General features: G+C 39.5%; 1 protein-coding gene across 3 annotated transcripts in view; it reads left to right on the top strand.

Moving 5' to 3' along the window:
• The window catches only part of LOC149246498 (protein HASTY 1-like), a 306,617-nt gene that overhangs the window by 287,217 nt on the left and 1,876 nt on the right, over nt 1-17,524 (top strand). For all 3 annotated transcript variants that reach the window (XM_089457947.1, XM_089457945.1, XM_089457946.1), the window contains one exon: nt 16,892-17,395. In XM_089457947.1, the coding sequence (XP_089314073.1) occupies nt 16,892-17,395 (504 nt within the window). The remainder of the gene's footprint in view (nt 1-16,891; nt 17,396-17,524) is intronic.

Below are 17,524 nucleotides of genomic sequence, written 5' to 3'. Positions count from 1 at the left end.
CATTGGAAAAGAGCGAAGACATATAGAAGGGGAATTTTCTCCTCATAGAACTTTTTGCCAAAAATTTGAATTTCTCACTTGCTGGGCAGCTGAGCAGTGACTAGAGGAGTCAGTTCGACAGTTGGGTGAGATGACATCGTATGGGCTTAGAGATTAGGACAGGTTGGAAGGAGATTCCAACTATGTCATATGGAAGACCAGAATCTTAGCTATACTGGAGTACGATCTCGAAGCCTACATCAAGAGTGTTGTGGCTGTTCTTACTGACAATTATCAGAAGAGGAAGTATAAGGCCGAGCAAGGGAAGGCGAAGAGGTTCATTCTCGATGGAGTTTGAGATCATGTGGTCTCACACTTGCAGGGCAAAGATACAATTCAAGAAATGTCGGAAGCTTTGTCTTCACTGTATGAAGGTTCTTTCGAACAACGAAAGTTGTACTTAGAACAAAAGTTGCAGCAGACATTGATGCAAAAGGGAGAAGGGAGAAGAGGTTCATTCTCGATGGAGTTTGAGATCATGTGGTCTCACACTTGCAGGGCAAAGATACAATTCAAGAAATGTGGGAAGCTTTGTCTTCACTATATGAAGGTTCTTTCGAACAACGAAAGTTGTACTTAGAACAAAAGTTGCAGCGGACATTGATGCAAAAGGGAGAAGGGGTTAACTCCTATCTTCAATGTCTTTATGACACTAGGGACTAGCTTGCTGCAGTGGGGTCTACCCCTCAGTCTACCGCGATGGTAAGGACGACCCTGAATGGAGTCTCGAATGAATGGCAAGTCTTTATCCAAAGTATATTGGGCAAGGAAAGACTACGTTCATGGGAGGAGATGTGGGCAACTGTTCATCAAGAAGAATTAAGGAGGGACCTTGTAAAGGATCAATGATAATAGTGGGAGTGGCATGAAGACCAAGGAGGAGGAGGAGAACATAGCTCTAGCATCAAAGGGACAACAGAAGCAGAAGCGGAAGAAGGACATTTCGAAGGTGAAATGTTTTAAATGTGGCGAGATGGGCCACTTTGCATCCCAGTGTCCTCTGAAGCAAAAGGATAAGGATGAGAAACATGATCCTAAGGCTGCTCTAGCAAAGATTGATGAAGATGAGTTTTCCATGAGTACCCACACATCTCTAGGAGGGAAATGGGGCGATATTGAGTTATAGTCAGGAGGACTACTTGTGGGCAAGGTCCTTGAGGAGTCCACCTCTTGGATCAATATCTTGCTACAGGCGAAGACCAGAGACTGATTAGCGCAGAGCAAGGTTGGCAGCAGTGCAGTTGGCACAATGCAGAAGTCAGCAACAACGTAGAAGATTCAGAGGATCAAAGACTAGTAGCAGTCAGATTCCAACATACATGGTATTATGCTGAACACAGTTAAGTTCAGTTAATTTTGGATGTTTTTCGGTTGCTTCTCTTGCAACAGAGTTGCAGTACGAATGCAGTGTTAGCAGTGGCAGTGCTAGCAACATAGCAGATGCAGCATTTGAGAGAGAGCCTTAGTACAGATGCAGCAGTGGCAGTGTCATGAGCAGCAGTACAGTTGCAGCAACAACATAGTGTTGGTGGCAGTAACAGTGCAGAAAGGAGATCCTTCAGAGACAGAGTAGCATGCGGGTTGACACTTTCGCTAGAGCACTTTCCTCGCTAAGAGGGAGTGTTATTTTTTGGTAGCATCGGAAGCTAAGTTGCAGGAAACACTAGCAGGGGAGGAGTTTCCGTATGGAAACGGAAACAAAATGCGGAAACGTGTACTGTACGGCCCAGAAACAGTGTTTTTGGCTGTACTGGCATGTTTCTCGAAGTGGAAACGTGGCCAGTATGGCCGGAAATGCGTTTCTGGGCCGTACGACGCCGTTTCCACATGCAACTTGACCTTTTTATTTTTTTTATTAACTTGTCTTCTAATTTTTAATTATGTTTTTGTAATGCCTTCTAGTTGCTTCTAGATGCCTGTCTAAAGTTATAAAAGTGAACTTTTGCCCTAGTGTTGATATGCAGTTCATCAGGAAGTTTGAGGCATATGTAATGCATGCTATTGTTAAATTCTTAAAGTAAAAGTGATGTTCTCCTTTATTTTTCATTTTCATCCTTTTACATAAATTTTTAACATTACCATGAAATGGCTCAGGATGTTTGAGAGTGGTTTCACCCTCATTGGATTTCATATGGAGAAAGTAGAATTTTAGATCTCACTCAAAATCCAACACAATGTTAGTTGGGAGTGGGAGCGGGAGAAAAAATGGGAGCGGGAGCGACCATTTTCAGAAGCTCCCGGTTTGGGAGCGAATTCGGGAGCGATTTTTTAAAATATATATAGATATATATTTTTAATTTTTGATACATATATGTCAACAAAAACATGTAGCATGATGAATTAGATATAAAAAACATAAAAAAACATAGATTGATCATTGAACCATATCACATCAATCATCTAGATTCTAGAAATTATAATCTTCATCAACCATGTCCACAAGTTAGTAAAATACATATTACAACTGCAACATAATGAGTCTCGTGGATCATGATTCATCAAATTCAATCTTAAAGTTTCAACTTCAAGCTTTCAAAATTGAAAATTCAATATATAACATTTATCATCATTAATCACCAAAGTTGTACTTGTAAGCTAAGTTTAATGGTTAACCATTACAAGAAGTAATATCTTAGATATTTATAAGTCCTAACTTCTAACTGTTAACATGAAATGAAATGTTATAAAATGAAACATGAATAATGAAATGAAATGAAACAACTTTAGTCTTTCACGAAGCATCATATTCATAATTCACAATCATTACCAATGAGTTATAATTGCCAACTTCAAACTTCAAATTTTCATTGTCACAGTCATATATTGTTTACAAAAAATATCATTATGATATGAAAGAGTCAAGAGTCAAGGACTCAAGACTCAACAATTATGAAAACTAATAGAAACTAGAAAAGACAAGTAAACTGTAAATCTACATGTGGCCCTTGCCACGAGAGTCTCTAGGAGTATAAGCAGGTCGTGGTGGTCTTCTAGGAGTCTCCCGCACAGACTGACGACCAAAACTAGAAGGCACATGCCCTCCACGTGAGGGTGTAGATGGAGGTGGCGACAACAAAGGAACAAGACTCAGACCTCGAGCACTGCTACTGGATGGTGGAGGTGGAGGTGGCATGGCTGCTGCAGCTGCAGCTGCTTCATCTTCATCCCTTATAAGTTCCTCTTCCAGTTCTTCAAGATGCACTATACCATCCTCCAAATTGTCATCCTCTGGGTGATTGTCCCAAATTTTATATGTGGGATCCTCATAAGCCCGATCACAGTAATGACTCAACAACCTCAAGTTGTAGTGCACATAAACCAAGCTTTCTGCTCGGTTTTCATTGAGTTTGTTTCTTTTCACATTGTGTATGAAGTTGTAGGTGCTTCAACACCTCTCTACAGAAGAAGTATTCACAACCTGTGATAGAACTTTTTTTGCCAATTTTGGCAAAAGTCCATGGCCGCCATATGTTTCCCACCATGTGAGAGCATCAAATCTGTCTTTGTCTTCCATTGCATGGAAGGTACCAAACAAACCAATGCCACTGAAGTATTTTCCTATGTCAAGGCACACAGCTGTAAATTCCTCCCTGTTAGGTATCAACTTTTCCAATGCTTTCAAATATCCACTAGTTACCTCTGCATCTAAATGGGGTTTGGTCCTAATCCCACCCCCTGGTGCAGGTTGGCCCAACCAAGATGTAGAGTAGTATTTTGGCGTAAGGATATACGCCGAGCAATGTAGTGGAAGATTAAGTTTATTCCACCGTACACACAAAAAATCGTGAATCATTTTTTACAAGTCGGGATCTCTGTTATGAGCAATATCTTTTATTTGCCCGAACATGGTATCCATCTGCTCATACATCTCGCCAATCACTGGTTTGTCTGTATCTGCAAACCGAATCATGTGATAAATGGGCTTGGTGAAATCCAACACTTGCCTCACACTTGTCTAAAACTGACCATCAAGAGCAACCTCCTCCACCAGTTCAAAACCTTGCTTGTCAGCTGCATTTGTAGCCCTTTCCTTTAATACCTGCCAATGTGGACTTGATACCATGCTAGCCAATGACTCTCTTACCTTCAAAAGGCGCCTGAAGGTGAGGTAATAGCTACAAAATTTGGTCTTCGCAATCTTCAACAACTCTAATCTCGAGTGATTGCGGAAAAGGCCATGTGTATTGCTATGATTTGTAATAAATTTTATCATTTGTTTGCCTTTCTTGTACAAATCACCAATCCATTGGTATTGTGCATTTTTGTTCTTGACAACATCATGCATCAGAAGGTTCAATGTGTGAACCAAACATCCAGACCAAAATATGTTGGGGTATTCATCCTCAATAATTGCTCCCGCTGCCTTACAATTAGGAGAATTATCAATCATGACTTGGATGACATTGTATGGCCCGATACGGTCAATTTTTTCAAGTAATGCTTCTGCAATGTTGATGCCGGTCCTGAACTTGTCTAAGTAATCATGTGCAGTTAGAAAGATGGCGCCACTAACAGACACAGCAAGAACACTTATCAATGGCTTGCCTTTTACATTTGTCCATCCATCAGATACAATGGACACCCCATGGTCAGTCCAAGAACTTGTCATTCTATTCAAAGAATGTGATATTTTTGCTTTTTCATGATCAAGTCCAACGGTTCTTGCCTTGTCATACCCAGAGCTGTTGTATTCTTTAGGGGCATCATTTATGGTAGAAACCATTTCGTGCCAATAAGGTGAGCGAAGAACATTGAATGGTATCCCACATGCATAGAGAAACCTGTAAACCTTTGAATCCACATCATTCCTACACCCCTCATCAAGGAAATCTGGTATGGCTCTACGCCTTAAACCTGATGACCCTGTGCCTCGATATCCACTGCCTTGGGAGGATGCTAAAGGAGTTCTTTGTGCTTGTGATTGTGAGCTTGGTTCAAAGAAACCCCTTGATTTTTTTGATTTGTATTGGGCTTCCTCCTCTTCCCTTATGTATTTGGCTCTATCTGCTGCTGACACTACTGGACAAGTTTTGATTCCTATTTGTTTGTCTCCATCCCATGGCCTTTTCCCGTAGAGGTGTTTTTTGGCACCAGTGTATGAACCTGTGTAATCATTGTTGCAATGGGGGCAATGAAATTTAGTGGTTCCACCCCCTTTCCCTGCTTCAGGCCTGTTAACATATTTCCACAATGGGGTTTGGTATTGTTTAGTTTTTTGAGAGTCACGTTCACCTTCCTCCAGCTCCTTCTCACTAGGGTTTTCATCAAATCAACTTTCTTCAGCTTCTTCATCCCCCTCTTCATTTTGGCCCCTCGTTTCCTATTCTCCAACACCATAATAACCAAAAAAGGGACCAAGAAGAGGAAAATCCCAAGAAATATAGCCAGGTCCATGATGTTTGATATTTGTAGGCTTTTGAATTTGCAAATTAATTTAATTTATTTAGATTAATTAATTTAATAATTTTAATCTATTAATTTAATTTAGATTCATAATTTTTTTACTAAATATAGTTAATAAACTAAATTAAACTATCTAAATTACTACCTAACTAAATTAAACTAACTAAACTAACTAAATTACTAAGTTACTTACCTCTCTGCAGGCTTGCTCCTCGCTCCTCGGCACTTGCTCCTCGCTCCTTTGCTCTTGCTCTCATTCAAGTGATAATGAAATGTTTGTTTGCCCCATTGGGCTTTTAAAACATTTATTTATTTATAAATTGGAAATTTTTTTCGCGTACACGGCTTTTTTTCCGCTCGGATCACTCCCGGCGTCGGTTGATTCGCTCCCAGAACGAATATTTAATGCTCGGGAGCGATCGCTCCCCGATCGCTCTCGAGCGTTAAATATTCGCTCCGGGAGCGACGCTCCTGATGTCGCTCCCTAAATTGACAGGGAGTGCAAATTTTTTTATCGGGAGTGCGTTCCCGACCCGCTCCCGCCCGAAGCGCGGATTGGGAGCGGTGAGGGGGGGGGGGGGCGCTCCGGCGCAACACTGATCCAACAGACTTATCTGTTTTTCAGGGTTTCAGGATTGGAGGGATTGCAATGTTTCCATTGGATTTTATCATGTACTAGTGTATGGAACTTGTATTTAATCAATAGAACCAAGCCCTCTATGCAGGGGAGACTCCCAATAATCAAGAGCATGTAGGGTACTAGGGTATGAAACTTGTATTTAATCAAGAGCACTAAGGTCGTTCGACTATGTAGGAGGAGACTCTCAATCAAGCACAAGACAAGAAATTAGAAATTTCTCGTGGCTGATTTTGGATATTTCTATTTTCATTATGTGATCATTCATGAGTAAATGTGATGTAAATTTAGAGACTTATAGTTTATGCATTGACAATTGACAACTTTATCATAATGTAATAAATTAGAATGTATCATATATGCTTTATGATTGCACATATTTCTTAAATGTCCTTATATATATATTCGCATTTTCCCGTTTCCAAAATTTGGGGGGGTCATGTTTCGTATCCGTGCCCGTTTCAGAAACTCGTACCCATTTCCCCATTTCGTGCAACCTTGATCGGAAGTGCTCTAGCCTTGAAAATTGGTGGAAAGGCTAAGGCACATGAGTTCTAAAGAACCCAGAAATCGTTTGGTGAAATTCCACCTGGTTTGTATTTTATTAAAATAATTAATATTTTTAATGGGGTTCCTAAGTCTAAACTCAGGAAAATTAAAGTATTAATGGGTATTAATCAAAATATGGGTCAGAATGATCTAGAAGGCGAATCAAGTCAAGTTTTAATTTTAGTCGTTGATTAGAGACTTAATCTCGGTCGTTGAAGTCTCAGCGAGAAAAATATAAGGAGGCTTGGGGTTCATTTAGAGATACACTGAGAGATTGAGAAAATCGATTTTCTGAGGTGAGAAGTTCTCAGGAGGAAAACCGATTGAGGAGATCTTGCAGTAGAGGGGCGATGAGAATCCGGGAGAAGGAATTTCTAGAGAGTGAAAGGCAAAGAGAGGATAGAAAAATGTCCAGATGAGGGCTAACGTTAGCCTACGCAGTGCTGATGCAGAGGCATCGTAGTTAGTGAGGGGAAGTCGAGTTTTTGCTGAGGGAATTCGAAGTTCAGTTGTCAGAAGCCAGGGTGTGAGACTGGAGGTAGGAAAGTCGATTTCTCAACCGACAAAGTATCCAGAGTAGAGAAGCAGCGTAATACCTTGGAGGGGTGACACAATTTGATGTAGAGGCCATGCAGAGGGTGACACAGAGCCTCTAGAGCTGAAGGATCAATCAATCACTGTTTCTCCAGTGACAGGGTGAGATCATTTCACCAGTCTTTTGTCCATTATTTTCTCTTTAAAGGATTGCTAGTTGAGCATGCTAGATTTGTACTCAGAATTTTCTCTTGCATAATAATAAACGCTCAGAGCTGTCGCACCTTTCTAACTTTGGTTTTTTTCTGGGGACTATTTTGTCCAAAAATATTTGTGTCTTATGTATCTTGTTCTTTGCTGAGTTTTCTGTTTCATGTAATCAAATCTTAAGTAGTCTAGGCTGCAGAAGTAATTTGCATCAATATTCAGAGTATAACTTGATAATGTATATTAATATCAAGTAGGTGAAGTAGATTCAAATTTGCTGCAGTTGGGGTTTCTTGAGGATTTGGAATTTTCACATATACAACCTCGTGATGTGAAGGATTATATTTGATGAAGCCATACTTTTGATGATGATGATGATGATGACGACATGGAAGATCTCATTTGATGGTTGGAAGACTATCTTACTATCTTGGAACTTTCCTAATGATGAAGCTGCGTATTGCATATCACTACATTACACTAGCACATGATGACACTATGACATATCAAGATGACATGGATGAAGCATATCATGATGACATTATGACCCTAAATATTAATGTCTACTTGTTTTTATAAATCCTAAACATTAGTTCTAAAATCTTAATTCCTAAACACCTACACAAACATCATACACCTATACCATTACCATGTACATAAAATTACTTTGTTTAGTGGCAAAAAAACATGGGATACATGTTTCTTATGGCCATACATGGCAGACAATGTATAATTGCAGCATGTACATGGCAAGTAGGATACAATGGCAGACAAGGCCTTTTACATGGAAGACAAGTCTTTTGATGAGATACAACACTCGCATGGCAGACAAGTCTTTTGCATGGTTCTTATATCATCCATCTTTCACATGGCAGACAAATGTCATGCATGTGTGATAATGGCAGACCAATATTTGACATGTCCTTTTCAAGTTGTCGTGCTGCTAATAAAGGATACTATGAGACTACAGGTCATAAAAAAGAGGGACACCAAGTTTACGTATTTAAATATCATTCTCTTCACATGTCGGCTTCCTCCTTCCAAATACTCCTTGTCGGGTCACCTTTAAAAACCAATGGACATGTCTCTTGAAGAGTGACAAAATATATAAATAAAAGTCATTTGACCTCGTTGAAGAAGAACTGTGTAGCAAGTGTCATAGGAGAGTGAGCAAACATTTAAAAGAAGACCTTACATCTCGCAGAAAAATTAAATCATTTGGTTGGATATCTGGAATTTATAGAGACAACGACACAGATATTTTCCAGAACTACAAATTCGGACTGCAGAACCTGTGATCACAATCAAAGACTCGGGTTAGTAACACAGTGAACTGTGGAAGGGCTACAAGAACCGTTGAATCCAGATTGAAGATTCGGACAACAAGCTTAAATATTCGGATAGACCAATGGTATTGCAGTTCAACTTGACAGTGACACTGTGGAAAAGCCACACTACAGCTGAGACAACTGTCTTGTGAAAGAACTCCCTCACCACGGACCCGTGGTGATACTGGTGACTTCAGACATATAAGATTTAACACTTGTTGAAGGCTCGGACTAAAATTAAAAGAACAGTAAGCTCGGTAAGACTATAAGGCTTGTGGGTAGTAACATTTGAAGATCTGAAACAACAAACTTGTGGTAAGCACACTTGTATTGCAAATTTGTGGTGGCATTTAACCTTCAGACTTGGTGGACAAACCTTATTGAAAGTTCTGAATTAGAGGCTTGAACTGTGAGCTCGGATCACAAGACTAATATACTTCAGACCTTTTTGAAACTAATATTGGGCTATCCTTTGTAACACTTTGTAGCATCTTTAAAAGACTTGTTGAAGTACCATTAACATCACATCTTGAAGAATATCTTGAAGGTCTAATGGAGTAGTTCTTTTATAGAAGATTGATGTGACATGTAGAGCATTGAAGACTCCTACCAAAATCATTGAAGCAGACCTCTATCCTGGGAGAGGATTTGGAGAAGATTTTGTCGGTCCTAAGAATCAATTTTTTGGGGACTTGTGGAGAGAAAAGAGCCTTTGAGCATTAGAATTTTATACTCACTAGAGCAGTGATTGAAAACATTGTAGACCTTTTGAGGAAGTCCTGAAGAGGTTTAGAGCTGGAAATTGTGAAGCTTTGTGAAGACATATCTTGGAGCTGACATTTTGAAGGCACCCTCGGAGATCATGATTCATTGCTGAAGTCATCATGAGGTGACCTTGGAAATTGTTTGAGTATGATGAAGAGCAGTGGTGACACCTAAGAGATCAAAGTTGTCATTGATGATGTAACGTGGAGACTATAGTGAAGGCATAGTTGAAGATTGACAAGGCTTGTTGAAGACATTGGGAGCCGTGAAGTATAACCAAACACATATTGACAAAGTAAAGCTAAGGGTTGCAGCCCAAGAGGTTGGAGCCTCGAAAAGACAAGGTTGGTGCCTTGGAGGATAGGGTTGGATTCCTAGAGGATTGGAGTTCTCATGAAAGCAAGTTGGAGCCTGAACCAAATATAGGGTTGGAGCCCTTGAGGTTGGTGCCTCAAAATTGACAAGGTTGGAGCCTTGGAAGTCCAAGTTGGTACTTGGCAAATACAGGTTGGAGCCTGGGAGATTGAAGATTAGTGTCTTCATCTAGGGTTGGAGCCCTACATATATCGTACTTGATTTATTGAAGAAATTAATAAAATCATTTACTCTTATTGTTCATTTTGTGTTCTAAATATAAGTGATTTGACTGGTTAAAGTAACAATTGAAAAGTAATATTGATTCACCCCCCCTCAGTTTTTTCAACAAACTTCACACAGGAGGAGCTTTGATTGAGCCCTGTGAAAGGCGACAGTGGTACTAGCAACAATTCTTAGCCGAAGGGAGATGTTAACGAGAACGTCGCTATTGTGAGGAACAGAAAAATGAAGAAGGGATCCAATGAAGGGCCCAACTCCAAGGAGGAAAAGGATATGTCGAAGATCAAGTGCTATGGCTGTCACGAGTTTGGCCATTATGGCAGCAATTGCCCACACAAAAAGAAAGGTGACAAGAAGAGTGAGAAGCATACAACAATAATCACATATGAGTTGTCTAGTTGACTGGAGGATGAGTTTGCACTCATCGCTTGTAGCAACAATCCAGGAGAGCTGGGGCATATTGGAATGGGTCGTGGGGTGATAGGTGTTCCAGATGCGAGGACAGAGCATGATGGCATACAACGTAGAGCACCTTCCTCGCTAAGAGGGAGTGTTGGTTGATGTAGCTCAGACAGGTTTTCTAGCCTTAGGTGGTGTCAGTGAGGCTAAGAACATAAGAGTAGAAAATATCTCCAAGCCAAAGTTATTCTTTTGAATTGAAATGTCTTAGTTAAATTAGTTAATCAGTGTTAATTATTTTACTAAGTTTTAACGTAGGGAAATATATTAATTAATTAGTAATAATTGGGACATCTAGAAAAGTTTCTAAGTGATCCTAATCATCAATTAGATCATTGTAGATCTAGATCTTGGTAGTTGATTTCCTATTGAGAGATTATAAAGGAAATTGATGGGCAACCTTGGAGATCATGATCATGGTTATTGTGGTTGACACCAACGAGGGTTTTAGGAGTAGTTGAAGCAATGAATATTTTCTAGGGTTTTCTTTCATCAATATTCTTGTAGTTTCCGAGATTTAGAGGAGGAATTCTCCTAGAGTTCTTTTGTACACAAGGAGGCCAACTTATTGAGGTTGTGAGGGTTCCAAGAGGGCCTTGTTTTCACTGGGAGAGGTTGAGATTCCTTGTGGAGGTTGTATTTCCTAGGAGGAGGCCATACCATATTGCCAGGAGGGTTGTATGAGTTGCCAAAAGAGTCGAGAGGTTGATTCTGTCCAGGCCGTGAGCATTGGAGGATCTAGTAGTTGCACGTGTGAGGTTGTACATACCGTATTTTCTAGTGTCAGGTTGCAGAGGGAGCATTGAGCCTCCCAATGGTTAGATCGACTTGTGGAGGTGAAGAAATATTTTGCCGAAGCTTTGCTAGGGTTTGGAAAGTAGTATTGTAATATTCATCAATTGCAAAATTTGCTAAAGATTAATAAAACTCTCAAATCTGAAGAACTGATTTTCTCTTTGGGGTTTCTCCAAGGAGGTTTTGTTCGAAAATATTTGTGTCCATTTTGTGATTGGTTTTTCTCTTAAAGTTTTCGCATTTTATTTTTTGTGAATATTTGAATTGTGTTTTTATTAAGTATTTGCAATAGAATAATTTTTCTCAAAATTAAATACATTGGATAATTACCGATTGATTGCAATAAGTGATGTTTTTATCAATTTTTCACACTGAAGGCATGAGACAAACCTCCTTTGGGCCCTAGATCAACTGCCAAACCATTTTATCATTGCTAAGCTAGTTGGGGTATGTTGGTCCAGGTGCATATCCCACGAATAATAAAGGAAACACAAGGACAATGTTGACGGTGTTCATACCTGTGAATGATGCTCTACAACTTCTTGGAGTCCCATGGCTCTCAACGCATCACCTGTGGGTGTTAACATGTCCCTCTGGAGGGCTTGGACCCTAGTTAAGTTTCCTCGACCTATAGATGGAATCACCTACCAATCACACACAATATCCAATGCTACAACTTACACCATTAGGTACATTAATCATTATGCCAAATTTCGGCCCTTTGGAGTAGGCCTATTTCAGATCTTGCCCGAGTTATTCAATGACACTTTCTGGACAATTTTGTGAAGGCTGACTTGGTTTCTTGGTGAGGGGTTAAGCTTGTCATCCATGTTGGTCAGTTGGATCTTGACTTTGATGTCTCTCTTGTTGAATTGATTCTATAAGGAAAGGATTGTTGGGTTTTTCCCCATGTGGGTAACGGGTTTTCCCAAGATAAACTCTTGTGTTATTGTGTGGTTGTCTCTTTATGATCCTGAACGATTTCCTTCAAATTGCTCCAGTACAACCTTGATACATGATCAGGAATATTTTGCCACAGGTTTGTCAAAGGGGGTGCCAAAATAGTCTTGAACTTGTGCCATAGATATACTTTAGAAGCCAATAAGTTACTAACCCTATTAATCCAACATAGATCAACAATGCTTTCTATTGAGAGGTTCCATGAAATATGTCTTCCACAGTGATCAAGTTATCTCAACCTTCTAGCAATAAGGGTAATAAAAAAACTCTTATTGTGTCCAATAGTTTGCCCACATATAACCTCCAAATAGGATGAGAAAACCTGTGTATACTTGGGAGGTTGTAGACGTGGGTTAGACCTTAAATGAGACTGTAAAGGTACTACAGTCCCTCAGCTTTCTCAAAGATAATCCACAAATCCATAAAACTTTAGACTAGACCAAAATAGTCATATATTATGCCAAGGAAAGAGTCAATTGGAGTGCCATAATAAACCCTAGACAACAAGCCTCAGAAATGCAATAATTTTTATGTGAAACCCCACAAACAAACTTTAAATAGTAATCAAGAAACTTCAAAACAAACATTCAGTCAGTATTAAAACTCGTTTGCCTTAAAGCCTTATTGTCACCTCAAAAACAACACACTGTACTCTGTTTAAGGACGAATTGGGAGCCTCAAGATCTACACACCTTCTATAGGAGTGGTCTCACAAATGCATGAATTTACACACAAACTAGTGTTTTAAAATTTGGTCGGACTGGATCGGATTTGTTCGAGCCGATCGGGCCGAGCCGCTGGCCTAGTCGGCTTGATAGAAAAACTGGTTCGGTGGCCAGTGATCCGGATTTAAATAGGAACGCAACAAATTACAGAGATAACCATAAACACAAAGATGCAGCGCAAAAAATACTTCATTTCATTAATGTAAAATACTGAGATATGCTTACAAACAGAAAATGGAAATAAATAGCTAGGGCGATGGTAGCTTATCTCTGAGAAGATATGTGGTGGCTACATGCCTTTGAACTGTGTCACAATGAGGCTCGAAGGCCTATTTATTGTTGAGAAACAATGGAAAACCCTTCACATCCCAAAACCTAACCCTAGAAGATGAAACACCAAATTGTGGGCCCCGTTTGGGTAAATTGGTACATCAGTTTCCCGGGGTTGTAACTTTCGCACCCGATCTTCGTTTGACGCGTACAATAGCTCGTTAGAAAGATTTATCCGAGCACTACAACTTTGGGAAGGGCAACATTGGTTGATGAACCTATGTTGCCCCCAGATTTCCCAAAACACGTTGTTTAGGGCCTCAAAATGGCTCCGGAAGTTTAGGACCCAAAAAAACTACTAAAAATAATAAATTGTGCTACAATTATGGAAACTGAAAAACTGAAAGAGACAGTTGCGAGGGTCCAATGGGATAGGTGGGTGGCCACCAACATCGCACCTGGATCAGCCGGTTTGTTACCGAACTGGCCGAATCGAGACGATTGAGTCGGACCCCTGGCTGGTTTGTTAAGGTGTTGCGGTTGGTGGATGGGGAAAGATTGGTTATGGGCTTCATTTATGAGGGCTATGGATCAAGCAAAGGAGCGAATAAATGCAACATACAAGGATAGAGTGGCTAAGTATGGGTCCATTTGGGAAATTATTGATTAAAGATGGAACAATCAACTCCATCACCTTATACATGCTACTGGGTTTTTTCTGAACCCAAGGTATCATTATAAAGATTTGGAGGCAGAAGCTTCACTCGGGAGGTTAGCAGTAGCCAGTAGTACTGGTGCCTAGTGATGTTTTACAGTTTACTTTTGTTGTAGAGGCCATTTAGAGTCTCCTTGGTTATGCGTTTTTGTTATGATCTCTATATCATGTATGTATTGGACAGTGCACTGGGTGCCATTTTGATATAATGGATATGTTCATGAGCCTACTTTGATCATATGTTGTCTTCTCTCTATATTTTAATGCATTGTGTTTGGAAACATTAATGAAAATCTTTAAAATTGTGTTTTTTCATAAAAAAATATTTAATGTACTTTTTACAATGACCGAATCATTGAAATCAAACCGGCTGAGTCGGAGTTTTAAAACATTGTGACAAACTGCTTAAGAAAAGGAACTCACATCTCCTTAGTAAGAAAGCCAAATGGCCTTAGAGGATAAACACACCCTAGCAAAGAACCACAATCATAGAGACAACATTCAACCTTGGGTAATGAATCCTTGAAAAACTCAGATTAGCCTGATAATATGGTTCAAAATAGACATGTAATGAGCCTAGAATTGGTTTCTTTGGAGGTTGAAGTTGTGCACAGTATACTCAATGAAAATCCGTCAGAGATATATGTCAGGTTTGCAATAGAATTGTTACAGTTGTTTGCCGAGGAGGGCTGGGTAGGCCTTGGGGAATCCAAGCTTGACCAAAGCAATAAAATTTAATCTCAAAAGAGAAATATTACTCCAAAATTTGATCTCAGAATATTATCCTTAGAGTCCTCAGATATGCGTCAAAAAAGGAGGCCGAATGCCCTCAGACATGAGATGGATGCCCATCGAATACCATAACCCAAGGAAAGAAAATAACCCAAACTTATTCGATTAGGCCTGTACGTTTTCTTGACGTGACTACCCAAGGCCGCAGAAGCAATTTCAGAAGATTGCACGTTGAATGTGTGTCTCTTGTGGAGGATCTGAGTCTCCTTTTATAGGGATTGAAGGGTCACAAATAGGGGGGGAGGGGGAGGGGTGACCTGATCATAAATGGAGGGAAGCTGACCCAAATTTAAAAATTAAATTTGAATGTTTGGAGGCGAAAACCACGTAATTTTGAAGGCTGACTTGTCAACAAGTTTGATTAATTTTTTCCCTTGACCATTAATTCAAATAGGCCCATTTAAATTAAGTTTTGAAATAAAAATTCCACCAATCTATAGGTGCTTGTAGAAACTTCTCTGGGACTTTTGACCAGAAATGGGGCTTCAACCTTTAAAGTGACATATCTCCTCAACTGTGAGGAATTAGGAGATATACCGCTTATTGTTAGAAATGGCATGACGAAGACCATCAAATGAAGGTGATCTTGAGCCCAAGAAACTTGATTTTCCTTGACATTTTGGTCAACGAAATTGGGGATTCTTTTGGTGTTGCTTGAGTTGGCATCAATGACGACCAATTTTCAACAGACCCTTCTTTCTTCCAAGCTACCCCATAATCCATGCCAAAATGCCCAAATATAAACAAGTATAAGCACCAGATTGCAAAATAAATAAAGTACCTTTTGATCATAAGTTCACCTTCCAACATGTGCTCTTGACAGATGGGCAAGGAAACATATGATTGATGCAGGTGGTGGAGATATGAATGGCACGTCACATTAGCTACAAGGTGTCTGTCAGGGGCTGCTGGCTGTTGGTTGGAAGAGAAGAATAGGAGAAAAGTTCTCCTAGGGCAGACATCTTCCTCAAACCTTTCATCTTGGTTCACTGCTATCTTTCGCTGTACTGGAATGTCGATCCTGTAAGCTTTAGAAGTCTCATTGTATCCAACAAAACAAGATTCTATCACATTATCTTGAGACTTGAACCCTTGAAGAAAACACTTGCAAATCTAATTGGATATAAACATCTTGTCAAAATCTGAAGGAAAAGGTGTGTCATGTGATCTGTGATAATAATATCACGATCCCCCTGACAAATAGCTTTAAATTGCAGAATAAGCTCTAGAAATGGTAAGGATCTTTGGAAACCTGAATTGAGGTTTGATACAAAGTGTCAAAGGGTTGTTTCTCCATTGTTCAAAAACTATCTACCTCTTGATTGGCAATCTTAAAAAAAATATGTAGTGATTATGTAGCAATTCCAAGCATGTTCTCCCTGTGGTGCAAATTCTTGTCATTGAATGTGGACCCTTTTAATGAGAGAAGTGTACTGTCTATGGGATACTTTCAAGCCATTCGACATTATGTCTCTTCACCTCTTGCTCAACATCTGTAAGAAAAAGGGTAGGAAAGGGATATAAAGACAATTCTTACTCATCATATAAGGCCCTATCATGTGGTCAATGGATAGGGGATTTTTCTTGATGATCTATAGGGATGGCATTATAATGTTTCTTGTAAACCATTGAACTGTTGTCATGTCCTAATTTCCCTTCAATATTCAAATCTGCTACATCGATGCTAGTGAGACTGATGGTGGAAAGCAAGTTTTTATCATTGATTTCTAAATATTTGAAAATTCACTTGTCTTCTACTCTATATTTTTCTTGAAACTCTATATTTGATGTATTTTTCATAGTGTCAAGGCTTTATTGGGTTGACTCATGAGCCTTTGCCAAGTCTTGAGTCAATTTGATTCTCTGGCCAAAATGCTTCGAGTGAGTCTGGTGACTTTGCTAGAAACACATTTCTTTCAGTCAGATGTTAAGTTGGGCCTGGTGATTGTACAATGTATGCAGCCTTCCACCTTTTGATAGGTGGTGGTGCTAGCATCTTAAAAAAATTGTAATTTTTCTGAAATTGTAATTTTCTTTTTCCTCCTGTGCAAGATGTTTTTAGGGTAAGAAAATATATTTATTTAAAGTGTGTTTCATGTTGTGATTTTTCTTGCAGTTACAATGTTATAGGCCTTGCAACAAGCATTGGAGATCATTTTTATGAATGCATGGATAGCAATGATGTTTTTACTGCTCTACTTCAATATCTTGAAGAAATGGAGTTCAGACACATTCGCCAGCTTATTCACATAGTTATAATACCTTTGGTGAAAAATTGTCCACCATTATTTTGGGAGTCTTGGCTAGGGGAGATTTTGCATGCACTGCTTGTGCATTGTCAGCAAGTTCTCTCTGTTTCTTGGTTGAGCCTTATAAGTGAGGGAAGAGCGAAAGTTCCAGATTCTTGTCGTTATAGTTCTGCACTGGGTTTAAAGGTGGAGGTTATGGAAGAAAAGCTCCTAAGAGATTTGACTCGAGAGACTTGTGCTTTGTTGGCAGCATTGGCTTCCCCTGGGGCCAACAAAAGTCTCCCTTCAACAGAACAACTTGGACAGCTTGGCCGCATGGAATCATGTCCTGTTATTGACACCAAAAACAATTTTTCAGAGTCCTTGATAGGGTATGCTTATGTCCTTTTTTAAGACGGTCTTTGTTTCACTGTTCCTGATGTATATCTAAATTATTCTTCTGATTCTCTTCCAGAGCTCATTTTAGTTTCTGTTTGGTTCGTTGAACTTATTGGGTCATT

This window comes from Pinus tabuliformis, chromosome 7, assembly GCF_031772625.1.
Source record: "Pinus tabuliformis cultivar Carrire ecotype Pingquan chromosome 7, CPIR1, whole genome shotgun sequence".
Lineage (NCBI taxonomy): Eukaryota > Viridiplantae > Streptophyta > Pinopsida > Pinales > Pinaceae > Pinus > Pinus tabuliformis.
This window is presented reverse-complemented; position numbering and strand designations above follow the sequence as displayed.